Source organism: Mercenaria mercenaria, chromosome 11 (genome assembly GCF_021730395.1).
Source record: "Mercenaria mercenaria strain notata chromosome 11, MADL_Memer_1, whole genome shotgun sequence".
NCBI lineage: Eukaryota > Metazoa > Mollusca > Bivalvia > Venerida > Veneridae > Mercenaria > Mercenaria mercenaria.
The window spans coordinates 27,819,251-27,837,493 of record NC_069371.1 but is presented as its reverse complement, the minus strand read 5'-3'; the positions used below and the strand labels follow the sequence as shown (position 1 = coordinate 27,837,493).

At 34.2% G+C, this 18,243-nt stretch overlaps 1 protein-coding gene across 1 annotated transcript; it reads right to left on the bottom strand.

Annotated features, from left to right (window-relative positions):
• Window positions 1-8,354: 8,354 nt before the first annotated feature.
• Window positions 8,355-12,594, bottom strand: LOC123530735 (bcl-2-like protein 1). Its single transcript, XM_045311507.2, has 2 exons — window positions 12,031-12,594; window positions 8,355-9,845 (listed from the first exon to the last, which is right to left on the bottom strand). The coding sequence occupies exons 1-2, from the start codon at window positions 12,463-12,465 to the stop codon at window positions 9,714-9,716; spliced, it is 567 nt and encodes a 188-aa protein (XP_045167442.2). The 5' UTR covers window positions 12,466-12,594; the 3' UTR covers window positions 8,355-9,713.
• Between the last annotated feature and the right edge of the window lie 5,649 nt (window positions 12,595-18,243).

Sequence of the window (18,243 nt, the reverse complement as noted above, 5' to 3'; positions counted from 1 at the left end):
GGCTTAGTAGGTTTTTGGATTGGGGCTTTCAATTTTGCGTCAGGACCACAAATAAAATCGGCGGCTTTTTATAATCAAATTTCCTTTAAGGTATTAGGTCACTAATAGTAATGTTTACAAAATGGCCTTTGCTTGGTATATTATGAAAGGTAACCGTGTTTTGCACTATTTTGCAAATTTTAAACAACTTTTACCGTGCCGTTTTTAAAAAAATTTGAATAACTTATGGTATCTCCTCAAGCTCAAGTAGAGACAAATTTCAAAGAGATAGCCACTATCCAAAACGTTTGCAGAGAACTCATTTTACCATTAATTTCAATAGCAGAAACATCAAACTATTGGTAAACAATTATAAAACACAATATAAAAATGTCAATATCATTTTTTTCTATGGTGCCTCAAGTAAACGGATTTAATGAGACATAACTCATACTTCAACATTGAAAAAATAAGGTCGAAGGCTGTGTTTCTGTTTTGAATTTTGCTTACTCCATTTAAAAATAACATCAGGGAAGACGTAAAACCTACCTAAAATTCTTCCACAATATATAATCTAAGAGTGAAAGCAAAATAGAGAACTTTCACCGTACGTAACTCAATATTTTTAAAGATTTGTAACTCTACCCCTTCTGTTAAGTAGTAAATTCTCTTTGAACACCAAGAAATTGCTTATAAGATTCATCTTTTTCCATTTTTGTACAAAACATCAATAATAAGTCTTGAAAGAAGTAAAAACTTACTAGTAAAAAAGAAAAATAAGAAAAACAAAATTTGGTCCCAGTAGGGCTTGAACCTACGCCCCCCTAAGACTTGCAGTAAAAGTAGGTTTATGGTAGGAATTGAATACTCTTCAAAAAGAAGGTTCTCTATTAGTGATTTAATACCTTAAAGTAAACTAGTTCTACATTCTGGGTAAGAAACAAGAAGACGTTTAGCCTCACAATGTCTTACATTTCCCATTTTACTTAACAAAATTAAAAGAGTCGGCAGGTGTATAAATACCTTACATGAGCGCATTTCTTTTTTGTTTTAAAAAAGGAATTTAAAAACTAACCTAAAAAAAAGAAAAAGAAAAAAAGCACAACAATAACTAAACAACTGATCAGTGACCTATTAATGACGAAGAAACAAAAACTTACCATGAAGGCTTTTAAACATCGAATGCAATTTAAAGGTACACAAAATAAAGCGTGGATATGGTAACATGTTTTAAAAAATATTGTGGGCGTTTTATGTCGCAGCCTGTGCAGTATCACGTTATGAAACTTAGTCACAATTATAGGTCATATGGCGACTTTCAAGTTTTAAATGATGGAGAAACACCCCGGATACTCCTCCCGGCATTATTTCATCACTGGTGGGCACCTGGATAGAACCATCGACCTTTCGTAAACAAGCTTGATGGAGTCTTCACATGATGCATTCTACGCCCAAAGCGACGCTCGAACCCACATCAGTGAGGGGCAAGTGATTTGAAGTAAGTCAACTTAAACCACGCGGAACAGAGGTCCCAAAATTCGAAGCACAGTTATGACAATAAATCAAACTCTGGTAACAGGTTCGTACTTTAGGCCATTCTCTGTAGCTTTAAGAAAAATCCTCCCAACACTATAATACTATGACGTGTCTAAAGTGAGTATCTTTCAAAAATCTAAATAGGCATCCGTGTGCTACTAAATCGTATACATATATATATGCATTTAAGATGATATACTAACTATTAGATTCTACTATACGGTTTGAATTTGATAGAATGTATATCTAATGAAGTGTAGGGGAGACGGAGTCTGGTGTTATTTCGGACCAATAAAAATCGTCACGATGTTAGCTATTACTTATTTAAAAGCCAAGTCAACAATAATGTGGGGTTTTGTGAGTGACTGCATCAATATGCACCGTACAACCTTGACATCATTTTTACTATTGTAACTTCCTGCTTTCGGTGTGAATTTCATATCTTTCGTTATGTTCCCGATTACGGTTTCTCTTCTCGATTCGTTTAGATAATTATGACTTTCAAGTTTACTTTGTATTAAAAACAGCCAAAATCCTTATGTACATTAGATAATGTTATTTTGACAGAACTCTTAGGAATACTTTATATTCGCACAACAACTACTTCTCAGTTTTTTGTAGCTTTCGTTCAAGTAAACTAGAGCTATCACTCAATGTAATGATACATATTTCCGCCGAAGTCGTGCCTTGGAACGATGTTTTGCCTAAAACAACGGCTCTGTATGAAATACATTAAATTCCCGTCATTTAAAAAATATTACATGGTCAGTCAGCAAACAGGATAGTGCATCAAGATGTAGGTAACATTGCCTCTTTTTCTTATTCCTTTTATTAAAAAGATCACAAAAAAAATGAATTAAAATGGAAGTTATTTTTTTAATTGGCTGAAAAAACTGGTTCTATAGGAACTTCCGGACGTGAAAGATCGAGTAGGGTTTTTTTTTACATTTGACGATCAAATTTGTAGGCCTAATATTAAATAAGTTATGAATATCGAAAGCCAGTTTTAAGACAATTTTCATAGAAACAATAATCAAGCTTGATCATTTCTGAATGAAGTTTTTGTGGAGGAATACCTGAAACATTACCAACAGACATAAACATTGGTGAAAAAACTTCATAAAGTTGGACTGAATACTTCATCATGGGCAGTATTAGCATTATATTTATGACCCGATCCCATTATGATTAATTCTCGTTCACGCACTGACAAAATTTTGTATCTCGGCAAAAATATGGTATCACTGGTATATGTGAGAATGATCTGTCATAAGGTCAAATAAAATGCTTTGTTAGGTTTGCTATTCTCGGGAAAAAAAATACCTGATTTTAGTTTTATTTCAATGAATTGATATAACAACACCATTGTTTATTGTTTCTTTCATGTGAAATAGTGCACGGAAATAAAGCACGAGTAATTTCGAAAGATGCAAAATCTTATTTTACATCCATTCCGCAATATTGAAGTCTGAACAGGTTAGTTTTAAAGGGAAAATTTTACGTAAATTCAAAAAGTATAAAGGTATTTGAAGTGCAAAGAAACAAATTTACTAACCAATGACCTGGAAATGACAAAAAAAAATAGGCTTAAAGGCATTTTTATAATGAATACAATCTGAGATCTGCCATACCGGATATATCTGTTACGGTGGTTTAGTCTTTACATTGTTTTCATACCCAATACGTGAATAAAACAATAAGCACTACTATATACCTGTAAAACGGTTTATTGCTGTTACAGTTTCGTGTGGACATTCCCTGGTATTTTGAAGAGATTTCTGATTGTTACAGTAGTTCATTAGTTTCGAATTATGCCACATTACATTTTGCAGTGCGTTTGTTTTGAGGGGATTTTAAATGCAAACTTTATTGGCGTGACTTTTTCCTGAATTTAGGCTTCCTGTAGACCTTGTTAGAGTGAGTGTTGAAACATACAAAATCAAAAGATACAAAAACAAAAGTTGTATCTGAACATAGACCAATCTTTATAAAACTTGGTCACAATGTTTCCCGCAGTAAATTCTCTCGTAATTTTGAATGTCAATGATAAAGTCACTAGGTCAAATAATAGACAAAAGAAATGCTTTGTTAACATTCTAGAAGCCACGTGTTCTAACTTTTTTCCATAGAACTTTGTCAGCCTGGTTATGTTCAAATCTTGGTAACCAGAGGTCAAAAAATAGATCTCCAGGTCAATTCGTTAAGACTTCAGATGCCATATTTTTCACTAGATCATCAGTTATTTTGTCAGTATGTTTGTTTCTATGAAATCTAGATCAAAGTTCATAACTGTGAAACCTATGGTTAAAGACAAGGACACTAGGTTAAATTCCTTTAAAAGACTGTTAACATTCTAGAGGCCACATTTTCTATTTGCTTTTCATATACTTTGTCAGAATGTTTGCTTCTATGAAAGCTAGATCAAGTTTAAAACTGAGACATATTAAGTCAAAAACTAAGTCACTAGATCAACTCATAAAATCATTTTTTAACATTCTAGAGGCAACTCTTTATATTTTTTAGAATCATAATTCTTTGTCAGAACGACTTTCTCTAATAAATCTAGGTCCGGTTCAAAACTTGGTTACATGAGGTCTTAAACTAGGTCACTAGCAGGGCCCTCACTCTACTTTGGGGGAAGGGGTCCGCAGCCCTCAGGCGGGGGAATTTTCGCGTCGTTTTAGCCAAAAGTGGGAATTTTCATTGCCTTCAAAGAATAACATACTATGTAAGAACTATAACATGTATAACTCTCATTACACTAAAGTTGTTTTTTTTTTCTCAACATACTACTGGTAACTGCAATTATATCATGTCAAGATCAGCTTTTCAGGGGTCAAGCTATACTGTTATTAATGAAACTTTCACAAACTTTACCTAAAACAAGTACATTTATCATTACAGATTTTTTTAATCAATTTATATTTTAGTTGTCTAAAAGTGGGTGGGGTTTGGTGCCTTTGCATTTTATTATCAAAAAATGCTTCAAAATAAGGGCTGCTTTTGCAACAGTGATCATATTTTTCTTAAATGCAGACTTTCAAATGGCTTTTTATTTAGACTGTACTAGAAAAATCTTGTAAGAAATGATGAAAATGTCCGAAAATTACGATCGCGAAAACGGGTGATAAATATGGAAAACGAAAGTAAACATTTAAAATTCTTGATGAAATACCCGTTTTAAATTTCTTTTTTTTTTACCACACCTGTTCAATACTTACAATTTCTGCTTATTAAAGCATTTAATTTATTTTGGACCAAACAAAAGCCTCGGCAATGATAATAAATTTTCTATAGGCCGTAACGGTTGACCGGCTCACGTAATCGTATCAAGCAAACAAAATAAACGAAATAATGATTTTAATTATCCAATCTGTGCAAAGACGATAATCTAAAGCTGCATTGTTTATCAATTAATTTTTAAACATTGATCAGTAAACACCTTTGATAATGACAGGGATTATTGTACTGAATATAAACCGCGAGATGACAACATGTCAATCGGCGCGTGGCGTGATTGACATCTGTTAGCAGCTAATTAACATATGACGCTCCGCCTACTGCCATACTTCCGCGAATGACGGCGAACAATATTGAAATTAACTGGGATTTTGATTGACAAGGGGCAGAACTTTCGAACTCGAGACGTATCAAACAAAATTTCCGCGAGTCAACCCGACGCACGAAGCATATATTGTGCGGGTCAAATACGAGTTTTTCTCGATTTTCGCGGATCAAAAACCCGGGATCTCGGGTCAACCGAATGCCCAGTAAGGGGGAATTTTTTTCTCAGGAGGGGGAAAAAGGATACTATTTTGGCGGGGGAAGCAGCCGATATTCGGCGGTAAAAACGGCCGATCGAGGGCCCTGACTAGGAAAAATCACAGAAAATATTTCAACACTCTAGAATCTGCAGTATCTAAATAATAGTAATATATTTTTGTCAGGATATCTGTCTATATGGAATTTCGGTTCTGTTCAAAACTAGGTCACTAGGTTAAATCATAATAGAGACTTGTTTACACTCTAGAGACTATATTTTCCACTTCATCTTAAAGCTTTGTCAGAATATGTCTTTATGAAACCGAGGTCAAATATTAAACTGAGTTGTATGATAAACTAGATTTTTTTTGTCAAATAATAGAAAAAATATTGTTAACATACTAGAGGCCACATCTTGCATCTGATCTTCTCAAAACTTTTACAATTTTTTAATGTCTCTAAAAAGTATAGGTCAACCTTGAAACTGGATTGTCTAACATAAAAACTAGGTCACTAGGTCATATCGTACTTGTTAATACTGATAAGGCCATAGTTTCTTCCTGGCCTTCCTGAAAACTGGATACATCGGTTTAAAGTCTATGGCAAATTTGTAACTTTGTATCTTGGGTAAGGTAAAACTAGGTCTCATTGTCAAATCTTAGTTAATCATCTACTCGATTGTCAAAATGCCTTAGATCAAATTAGATACTAGATTATCTTGAGCAATATAAGGCCTCCAGAGCTCCTTTTTGTTTTAGTAAATGTGTTGACAGCAGTTTAGCCTTCAAGTTTTAATTTCTTCCATCAGTATAATTTATCTATATTACAGCACGGAATTCCTCTCCATTACCATAAGTAATACGAGATATAATTCTGACCTTATTACATATTCTAACACGACCAGCAAATAACTTACATACATGTAGAGCAAAATCTATCTCGGGTTATTCTGCAATAAACCACTCGCGTGCAATAACGTCAACCGATCCAGGTGCGTAGCACGGTGGTAAAAAGTAGTTACCATTTTTTCAAACACTGTTGATATTAGTAGGTCGTGTTAGAATCGAAATAATAAGTTCCCAAGTGTGATTTATCGTAGAATAACCCGAGTTTTTCGTTCTTATGCGAAACAATATATCACTCAGGCCTACGGCATAAGAACTCAAAAGTATGGGAACTTATTATTTCTTAAATGACAGAAGATTCTCTCGAATTATAGAATGTAACCCATATTCGCTCTGGTCAAGTTTGTTCTTGAGAGGTAGTGTACTGTTATTAAATACATTAAATTCCATGATCCTAAGTACTAGGAAATATAACACTGAGTCCAAGCACGAAGAGAGTTTTTAAGGCCACCACACTGCACCTGAAATTTGCCGTTATGTAAAAGGATCGTATTTTCTTAATGCAGTTGAAACGGGTTTTAAAATGTCTCATTGTCAGGACACGGAGTACACAAATCATACGTTTGATACCATTTTCGGCTATCTATGGATTGCATGTATATTTCTGATTAACTTAAAGCTTTAAACGTGTCCATGTATTACATGAAATTCTATTTTTAACCATGAAAAAGCTCTTGCATTAATCAAATGCCATAATGTAGGTTAAAATGTAGGGTAAATTCGATATATTGACCTTGTTTTTCATGTCGGCAGACATCAATGACTAAAGATCGTTTCATATGACTATTTTTGTCCGTGATATTTAAACTATTCAACCTATTCGGGCTTTATTTCACAAAAATGTATACTTATGAAAGCCTATGGCAAGTGTCCAAAAGCAATCGTTTGCTTTTTGTTATAAAATGTAATGTATTTGGCAAATGTCCATATATATTATATATTCTCTTTATATCTTATTGATTTTCCCTTTTCAGTTTGCCCAAGCAAATAATTATTAAGTTCAATACACCACAAGTTTGAACTTTGTATTTTGTAATTCTGTTTCAAAAACAATATTCGTCTATAATACGGCTCCAAAACAACAAGGTTTTCGTTCAATTTTGAAATATTTTTCTGTATAAATTCGTCTGATTAAAAAAATAAGTTAATATTTTATTTGTAAACAGCACACTTGATTCAGATTACTGGTCAAAATAGTTTTAGTGCATTTAAGGTTTATATTACTTTGATGAAAGCTTGAGGATTATATCAATCCCTCTCAAGTCCGTTTCCTGAAAATCCCAGTACCGGTGTCATATGACGTGTGGTCGTGACCTTCAGTGTGGTTCGAACCACGACCTCCGGGTTGAGCGGCCGACACCGTAACACCTAGACCAATAACTGAAGTTGAGTTGTGGAAATTCTTCTATCCTATTTTGCTTTAATCTTCATATAATACGCAGTTACGTGATCTTTCATTTCAGCCTGAACTCTGCCAGTAAGGAAGAATTAACAAACTTTTTCTTTAAAATTTTTAATTTATTTGTCTAACATAATTTAACAACAACAAAATGATGTGAATGATGAAATATGATAACTCTCTCTCTCTCACACACACACACACACACACACACACACACACACGATATGATTTTATCATATTAACTATTTAAAACAAAATCCGGTACATATATAAACACTTTGATAAACCGAGCATGGTACCACATGGATAGTTATCCTGAATATAAAATGATGAAGAATGGTTTTACTTAGTCATCAAATCACGTTGATAATTTTCAAACAGTTTAAAATTTAAATTTATAAGGCGACCGTTTTCACGCCATGATACAGTATACCTATGTCTAGACGTAAAAAAGCTGATTTTTTTTTCTTTCTGAATGGTTGTGAGTAATAAATAGGTGAAGCTTGAAATGAACGTAAACATCTCGCAATTTCGTATCACGCACCCGACAAGTGATCAAATATTACACAATCTAGGATTATGTTTTCAGCAAAAATGTAGGACTAAATGAAAAAGCTCTCGTGAAAGATAAATTAATGAAAAGCAGACGATATTTTATGAAATATAATACTGTAGTACTGACTATTACCATTGTTGGTATCAATCAACATGTCAACCATATGTAATTATTTCACACAGCTAAAGCAACAACAAGTCACTCCGTGTATTTGTTTTTATCAGTGAATTTAATAATTAAATGTATAAAATTAATGAATAAAAATAGTCTTATAGCTTGTTGAAGGTTTAGATCTGTTAAAGCAAAACTGTTGACTTGTTTCGGAAATTTGAAAAGATTATCTTTGGGCTATATGCGCTGTCTGAAATTTTAGAAAAGTTATCAATTTCAACAGTCTTTGAAGCGATCATAAACCTCGAAAAATATGCTCCTATTAAATGTTCATGCACATTTGATTCGCCCACGTAAAATAGCTGCGGTTTAGTTTATAGTAGTTTATAGATATCTATACTGAAAAACAAATAGATATTACATTAAATCTAAAAATATTCACAATGTTCTTCTTGGAAACGAACAAATACACTATGTACTTTTGATAATAACAAACGATTGTGGATGATTTAAGATAACTGTTAACAAATCGTCTGCATTATGTTGATAAAAATAAGATTCAAAACAATTCAATTCATTGTTAAGTACTTCGGCAATTTCCGCCCAATAATACACATGATGCTCAAGACAATGCCATTTGTACATGTTCACTGTCAGTTTAAATCTGAAACATAGTCATTTTATGATGAAATAATGAGAAATGTATTAAATGTATAAATGCTTATTCTGGTATAGTCTATATTAAATTTATCACATTTTACATTGGGACACATCACGTTAAAAAAGTCCACCTCTTAAAAATTAGCCCTTCTGCAAAAGAAAATATAGGCATACGTATTGTATTTTTGATTTATTCAAACTGAAGAGCAAAATTATATTTGATGGGTGTTCTAACGTGACGAAACAAATTAACCTGTCCCCTGACATTTTTTTTTCATTTTCTGTTTTTATTCATTTTTTTTCTTCGTTTTTCTTCTTATTTTAACAAATGATTTTAGTACTTTTAGAATGTACAGATAGTCTGCCGCTAACTAGCACTGGCTGTAGCACTAATGAGGTCATTCTATATAAGCACTTTAAATGTTTTCAGTTTTATTGCACTGAACAATGTTTTAAGCACGTGAGGACATCCCTATCAAGGGAGCCAAAACACAAGATGTCTATCATCACTCAGCGTGATGAAAACACTCCTTCCGTCTGTCTGCTCGAAAAGCACTTCTTTCAGTACGTAGCTACAATGCTGTCCGAAAGTATTCTACATCTAAGCACGTACCGAATGCATTTTAGCACGTCTCCACTTAGCCTAGTCTACACAAGCACGCGGGAGAAATGCCTTCCAAGCAGTCTGTCGCCATTGCCCTCAAATCAACCCGTATATGTCCCGCTTGAAGAAGTGTTCGCAATAAAATTTGAATTTATAAACAGAACTGAAGTCTTATTATAGTTGGTCTGGTTCCCCAGTTCATGCTTTGTTAATAATGAGGGCGCCGATCGCAAAGGCTCCAAGAGCGCCACCTATGATGACAGATCCCCATCCGTTGCCCCTTTCCTCTGGTTTCTGTGCGCCGTTCGTGTAGAAATCAACTATGCCTTTCTGCAATTAGAAAATTAGGAAACTAATGCAGATGATGCATTGTATACATTTAGAAGTTGGGCAAAGTACACAAAGCGCATGCCAGTGAGTAATCACTGCACGCTGTGTTGAAATTATCAAACAGAGGTGAATGTTGCCAAACTCTTAATAACACAAGTCTTGGATTTCTGACTACGAAAAATTAGTCTTTTAAAAGCTTATATCAGTGATCTAATCGATGATTTCATTATCATCATATTTGTCAATAGGAGCGTCCCAAAAAGAAAGGTACTAACTGACACAAGTTATTTATCAAAATCATGTATTTATTAGTATACCATCATCTTCTGATAAGGAACAGATACTTATCAGTGGTTTATGGGAGGGTAATGTTGTTAGGAGTACATTTACAGCGTAACTTATTGGTGTCAAACACGAGTTGATATGGTTACCATATACGTCAACGTACGATATATGTTAACTATTAATTACTTCCTTTAATTAACCGCTTGATAGATGCAAAAAATCGATAACAATAATAAATTGAAAATCAATAGAGGTCATCAAATAGAATTCAATCGGGATTCGCGCGTCACCAATTTAAACAATACTACTGCTATCTTGGTCGTGTCATCAACAAATCAAAGTACAGAACGATCTCGTTCCTATATACATGTATACTTTGTTCATTTCCTTTAAAGGAAATGCGTTAAGGACGACCGAAGTGTTTGAGTCATGATTCACTTAATTTTTTGTTAACTTTAGTATTTCATGTAAAATGACACCGGAACTTATGGAAACGCTTAAGCGATTAAATGTCCCTATATCTAAACAAGGGTATTCTCTTAAAATTGATTTCCGCCAAGAGTGCATTTCTCTCGTTTGAATAACGATTACATTAACGATGTAATGTGTTTCGATTATTTAACCTCAAAACAAATAAGAAATTTATTCATCTACTTTCATATAAAAATCCCCAGGATGGAAACGATTAGAATGTTCAACCGGCATACTCGTGCGTGTTCCGCTTCCGAGACACACGATACACGTGCATCACATCTCATTTAGCCACATCTACTAAATCTGGGTCAGTATGTCACCTACATGATAGGATTAGGTAAGATTAGGTAAGCCGTCATAAATTTTAAAAGTATTCTTTATAATTCAGTTTAAAAGTCAAGAAGGAATGTCACCTCGTTTTCTGTCGGTGACACAGTTGACACTGATACTCCGCGTTGGTAATTCATTATCATTTAAATGACAGTCAAAAATGTAACAGAAATACCCGGGTACAGTCTGAACTATGTCTGTTTAATCTACAGAATGACATAATTCATTACAGCCCAAAAAGTCTTTCATTTGATCTTTAAATCTATGCTTTTTGTCCAATTTTATGCCTTTGTTTATATTTCAATAGACGGAATGTTCTTTTGTTATGATGATTATCTTGCGGAACGCGATCACCATGCGAAAAAAACGAATATAACTTATCTTTCAAATATTTTTAGATTCCCCTTAAATCAGACTGTGTGTGCCCCTTTGCTCAAATACCAGGCCTACGGGTTCAGTCCTGAAAAACTTCTTTCCAAAGCCGGAATTCAATGCCATTTTCCATTTGAGTTATAAAAGGAAACTCTTACAATCAAGGCCTGAAATCAGGACCAGTTCTGAAAATAACTAGATATCCCCACTCCCCGCAAAAAGGCACAGGTCAATCCCCCTAGTATGAAAATATAATAGAATTTCAGTTTGATCATCTACATATACTTCATTCTTATTCCAATCTTATTCCAAGAGAAGCATGCTGCTATAGCATGGCAAGTTATTGATGGAACGATTTCACAACACACCAAGGACGTGCATTATTGATCCCTAATGGTAAGATCGATTTTGCTTTTGAAACAACTGGTTCTTTCGCAGTTTGTAATTGTTTGGTTCTCGATACTTTGTCAATACTGAAAGAAGCAGACGAAGAACCCATTTATATCGCGGGTCTACTCTTCTAAGGGTGAGGCGGTTACTGACGATGATGATAAACAAGAATAAAACTGAGAATAAACTACTATAACTCGATTATACAGGCATGAAAGCCAATATAGATTTATGCAAGAATCTAATAATCACACAGCTGGTTTCGCTACAGTATGAATATCTGGAAGGGAACCAATATTTTGAATGTTTTATTGTCTGAAAGTGTAATACGTACCCATCCGTTATTCTCGTTTATCCAGTTTTCAACTTTGTTGTCTAGAAACTGACATGTCCACTCTCGGATCCAATCAACTCGTTCAGTCTTTCCGTTTTCCATACAATACACCGACATAGCACCAGCAAATGAAAATATTGCAACTACCCTTCCCCAGTGTAGTCCGTCAACAATCAGTTGGTCTAGAACACCCATATAATTGTTAGAATTCAAGTCAACTTCAGCACAAGCTAAACACATTTCAGAGAATTGCTTTTCGTAGCGTTTCTCAAATTCGCCGCACAGTTTCTTCACAGTGTTTATTACTTTGTTTTCAGGGCAGTTTCTCGTTGGCGAAACTTGCCAATTATATCCAGCTTTCTGTATTTTATAAGAAATATATTCCGCCATAATACTACTTGTACCGATAGAAAAGTCATCCTCTTCCATTTTCATGATTTTGTGGTGATTTAAAGACCAAAAAATACCCAAACACGACAAGATTTAATGTTATGTACGCGAACCTACTTTAGCGTGTTATGCCTTCCAGCTGTACACCGATATTGACGTGCCCGGCGCAGTTGCGCACTGATATAGTACGATAATACTTCGGAAATTTCCGGTATTTATTTTTAGCTTTCTACCAATCAAGAATGAGAAAAAAGTTAAAATCCCAATTTTCAGACTGAAATGTTCCAGTGAATCCACTTTTAGCAACCTATCGCGGACTTGTAAGTGATTCCAGTCAATATTTCCGATATATACTCAGCATATGTAACTGTATATGTCCTCAATAAATATATGAGCTCATTAACATAACATAAACATACTGTTTACAAAATAACTGAGTTGGTCAAGGACATCGGTGAATCATTTTGGTAAGAAAAAACTTCGAAATAAAATCATTATTTACTTGAAACATTGTGTTTATGCTGTATCAATATTACAATGGACGTGCTGCAAAACATACGGTTACAGAAAGCAGTGTTTTCCTTAAAAGACCACCTGTCTAAATGAGACTACATTTTTGCTCTCCCTTATAAAGTGAACTCTAAAAACAAGATTCTCGAGCAAGTTGACTAGTAGCCTACAGGAACTTCCGAAGTATACCTTTGGCAACTTGGCCTTGGTTGGGCTGGTTGGGCGTTGTGCACAAGGTTTTTTGTTGCTGTTGTTGTTTTTTTTTTTTGGGGGGGGGGGGGGGGGGTGCGGTTGTTTTGTTTTTTCTGATCTGCGATTGAGAGAATAAAGATTCTATTAGAAATTTAATTTTAACAATTTTTACTTAAATAACTGAAATTTGTGTTATGTGTGTATTTAATCCATCTACATTTCTTTTATAAATCCCGTCATGAAGCAACCTCTGAAATCTCCTTTCAAACTGAATAAAAATGTGAAAGACGTGTAGCATGCAAGAATATAAGAAATATTTTTTGTGATTGAAACACTGACATTTTTTTACACCATTTACGCAAAAATTCAACATTATCATTTGTGTGCATCTCCTAGGGCATTACAGTATTATGCAAATGGGCATTTCAGTCTTCATTGTGATATTTTAGTGGATGAGGATGAGCTAAGTTCTTGGAAATTTTGCATAAAAAGCTTAAGTTAGAAGTTATTCAAAGCTATGTAAGTGCTGTGTTTTAAAGACTTTCAGATTAGGCTTTGGCAATAAGCTGATGTCCACTTCATATATAAGGCGTTCGGGTTATATATAAATACTTTATAAAATTTCAACGGGCCTTAATTCCTTACTCGTGCATGGTACATGTATGGCCTGACATAATTATGACACGTCCGCTACCTAGCGCTATACCGTTCTTTTAAGTTAGTCAAATAAAGTATTCTGGAAATTTTCAAACTCCTTAACCATGAATGGAACACGTTTGGCCTGACCACTTCACAATGATACATTTCTGTAAGATTGGGCTAGCTGCCTTGAAAACGGACGGACAAGACGGCTATCCTCGATATTGTCCGGGGTTATATGCTGCAACATTTGAATTTAATACGGTTTGAATTCCTATTACCAAATGCATTTTGGAACAATGTAGTTTCAACATTGTGATTACCGTGAGTGCTAAACGAATGTTGTTGTTGTGAGATGGAATAAGGGAGAGAAGGAAGGGTATATTGTTATTAGTAGAGTGTCGGTTTTCTCCCTGTGTATACAATTTACGTAACTTTGTTTTATCTAATTAGGGTCATACAAGAAAAAACGTGATGCATATCATCCAAGTCTCCGTAAACAACTTTTATCTTTACCTTACAATCATAATTGCACAAAATAGACTACTTAGATTAACTGTCACGCAATTGACTTATTTCCACAATGCCGTAACTATAGGCCTCCTAGCAGGCCTGAACAAAAATAAAGGTTTTTTATAAAGGCTCCAATCTATGGAAATAAAGGCCTTTAAGTGTAAAATATTAAAAAATAAAGAGTAAATAAAGGCTATTTTTGACGGAATTCTCGTTGAAAACACATAATATATATAGGTATTTACTACATGTATGTGGTCTGGTGAACACAACAGCATTCTGAAAAACTCAAGATGAAAGATACACAAGCAGTATCCTAATAACAACACTTACAAGGGGGGAAGAAATACAGTAGTTTAACCATTACTTGCTTTAAACTGGCACGGCAAGCAGTCTGAACAAAAATATAGGTTTTGAGTGAAAATTGCAGGCTATTTGGCCGTTTTAAAGGTTTTTTCAGAAGATTTGAAGGTTTTAAAGGTTTGCTCTGAAATTAAAGGTTTTTAAAGGTTTTAAAGGTTTCAGTAGGAGGCCTGTATAATTATAGGGAAACGACGTATAAAGATTTGAGTGTCACTACGTACATCCTTGTTCCTGTTTACGTTAGTTCTACAAAGCCACAAATTCACCATCATACAGAAGTCATATAGACATACCTAATGACACTAAAATCTCAATTTTGCCAAAAATGGACTTAGGTCTACGGCATTGTGGAAATAAGCTGACGAATTGTTTAAATAATTTTCACTCTTGCGACCATGTCTAAAACATTTAGTAACAAAAGAAAATGTTCATTCCGGCACGGAGTTTTCTTTAACATTTTAAAGACTTTTCTTGTTTACAGTAGTATGGTCCGTACTGCCCCGTGGTTTGGGCTGGGGATGTCACATACCCTTCATTACTAGCACAGATATAAACAAAATCATTAACTTCATTTAGTATTTGATTAAAAAATAATAATAATAAAATCACTGAAATGCAATGGGTTTAATTTCTTGTGATTGCAGTTTTGCGTTAATTCATCATGGGTCAAATAGTGAGCAAATTAGAAAAATCATATAAAGGATTTCTGTAACTTTCATTTTTTCATAGCATAAACGCACCCCGCCGCCGAAGTTCTGGTCCGCAATGTAGCTGAAGTGTATGAACAAGGCATATGTAGGTACCAATTAATGAAATATGAGCCCCTTTCAAGCGGTGTTTAACATAGATATAAATATATTTGGAAAGAGGCTCCTTTATAAAGTATGAACGTTTTTGTCACTTATTGTTGATTCAGAAAATTTAGTCAATTTCTGTAAGGAAATTTCGCGGTTATTCTGTTGATTGGTCAAAAATTACTATCATAAAAAACAAACAAATGAAATATCATAGAATTTTATGAAACGCAGTTTAAAAATTTCGGCATTCATAATTTGTTGAAGTAGTGGTTGCTTGCAGTGATGTCATTTAGCTACCAAGAAGTGGTAGAAACCCGTTGTGTGCAACTTTGTTCTGTAAAATGAAGAACATGAGAGTTAACATGGTCACAGTGATTCAGTCTATGTAAATTCATTTATAGACCTGTAACCTAAATATTTTCGGCAGATTAGGTTTAATGTGGCACGAGTCACGTGCATACCTTATATCACTTTAGTTCTATGAATAACCAGGAATAACCGAATCTGTATTTTATATGAACACCATACACCCAAAAACTATGTCCCAAGTATAGGCTTCCTGACACTTAACCACACTTGGTTGCTGTTAATTTAGAAAGACCAATGCCCCATAGTTCTGATTATTTACTGGCAGGCCACTCAATGAATGCTCTATTACGCGACATCAAAATTAATTTCCACATTTTTTATTTTTGACTTAGCCCAGTAAACATGACTGTGTTGAGAGAGGACAAGTGACTTATATTATGTAGTAATGTAATATGAAAATTATTGATTATTGTAAAATATGCTTAGAAGTGAAAATAACATTAAGGTATCAGATCACTAATAGAGAACCTCCTTTTTGAAGAGTATTCAATTCCTACCATAAACTAGTCTGGTTCCCGTCGTACTGCAAACCGATAACGATAGTAGGGGCAGGTAATCCAGACTAACCATAAACCTACTTTTACTGCAATTCTTAGGGGTGCGTAGGTTCAAGCCCTATGGGACCAAATTTTTTTTTTATTTTCCTTTTTTACTAGTAAGTTTTTACTTCTTTCAAGACTTATTATTGATTTTTTGTACAAAAATGGAAAAAGATGAATCTTATAAGCGATTTCTTGGTGTTCAAAGTGTATTTACTACTTAAACAGAAGGGGTAGAGTTACACATCTTTAAAAATATTGAGTTACACGCGGTGAAAGTTCTCTATTTTGCTTTCACTCTTAGATTATATATTGTGGAAGAAATTTAGGTAGGTTTTACATCTTCCCTAAGGTTATTTTTAAATGGAGTAAGCAAAATCCAAAACAGAAACACATCATTCGACCTTATTTTTCCAATGTTGAAGTATGAATTCTGTCTCATTAAATCCGTTTACTTGAGGCACCATAGAAAAAATGATACTGACATTTTTATTTTGTGTTTTATAATTGTTTACCAATAGTTTGATGTTTCTTCTATTGAAATTAATGGTAAAATGAGTTCTCTGCAAACGTTTTAGATAGTGGCTATCACTTTGAAATTTGTCTCTACTTGAGCTTGAGGAGATACCATAAGTTATTCAAAATTTATAAAAAACGGCACGGTAAAAGTTGTTTAAAATTTGCAAAATAGTGCAAAACACAGTTACCTTTCAGAATATACCAAGCAAAGGCCATTTTGTAAACATTACTATTAGTGACCTAATACCTTAAATATAACATAAGCCAAAATATAATCAGTAATCACATCATATTTGTTAAAGTTATCCAAAATTGGACTACATGTATGCAGTTACATCCCGAAGTAAGGTACGGCTTCAAGAGCTAAAGTTTGAAATAATCCGTAACCAAATACATAGTAATCAAAGTTCAAATACTAGTAAGGGACTACTTTCGAAAAAGTGCGTACTCCCCATACTGCTTCATTTGAAATGGTAACTGATATGTAACACTGATATGTAATATATGGGCAAGTGTTTGGACAAATCCATCCATGAATGACAAAGTTACAAACATGACAAGATTGGGAGGGACATGCAATAAACGGAGATAATTCAAACTTTCAAACTAAGACTCACACAAGACAAAATCATGTCATGCTGACCATTGGTAACAAGTTGTTTGTTGTTTTTTAATTCATCCATGAATGACATAGTTGCAGACTGGACAGGAAATCTAGATAAACATTCGATAAAGGGGGATAATTCAAACAGTAAGAAGAGTTGGTTTTTAGTTTCTGTACACAACAAATTGCCTTGTCATGCGGATCTTTGATGCAAAGTTTTTGGAAATCCATCCATCTGTTACAAACAAGAAACAAAATCGGGATAGACATTTAATAAAGGGAGATAATTAAAACAAGAGGACCATGATGGTCCTGAATCGCTCACCTGTCCCCACATGACCCAGTTTTGAACTGAGTATGACGTCGTTTTTTTCTATTATTTGACATAGTGACCTAGTATTTGAGCTCATGTGACCCAGTTTTGAACCTGACCTAGATATCATCGAGATAAAAATTCTGACCAAGTTTCATGAAGATTCATTGAAAAATATGGCCTCTAGAGGTTCTATTATTTGACCTAATGACCTAGTTTTTGAAGGCACTTGACCCAGTTTCAAACTTGACCTAGATACCATCAAGGTGAACATTCTCACCAATTTTCATGAAAAGTATGGCCTCTAGAGAGGTCACAAGGTTTTTCTATTAATTGACCTAACCACCTAGTTTTTGAAGGCACATGACCCAGTTTCGAATCTGACCTAGATATCATCAAGATTATTCTGACCAATTTTCATGAAGATCTCATGAAAAGTATGGCCTCTAGAGAGGTCACAAGGTT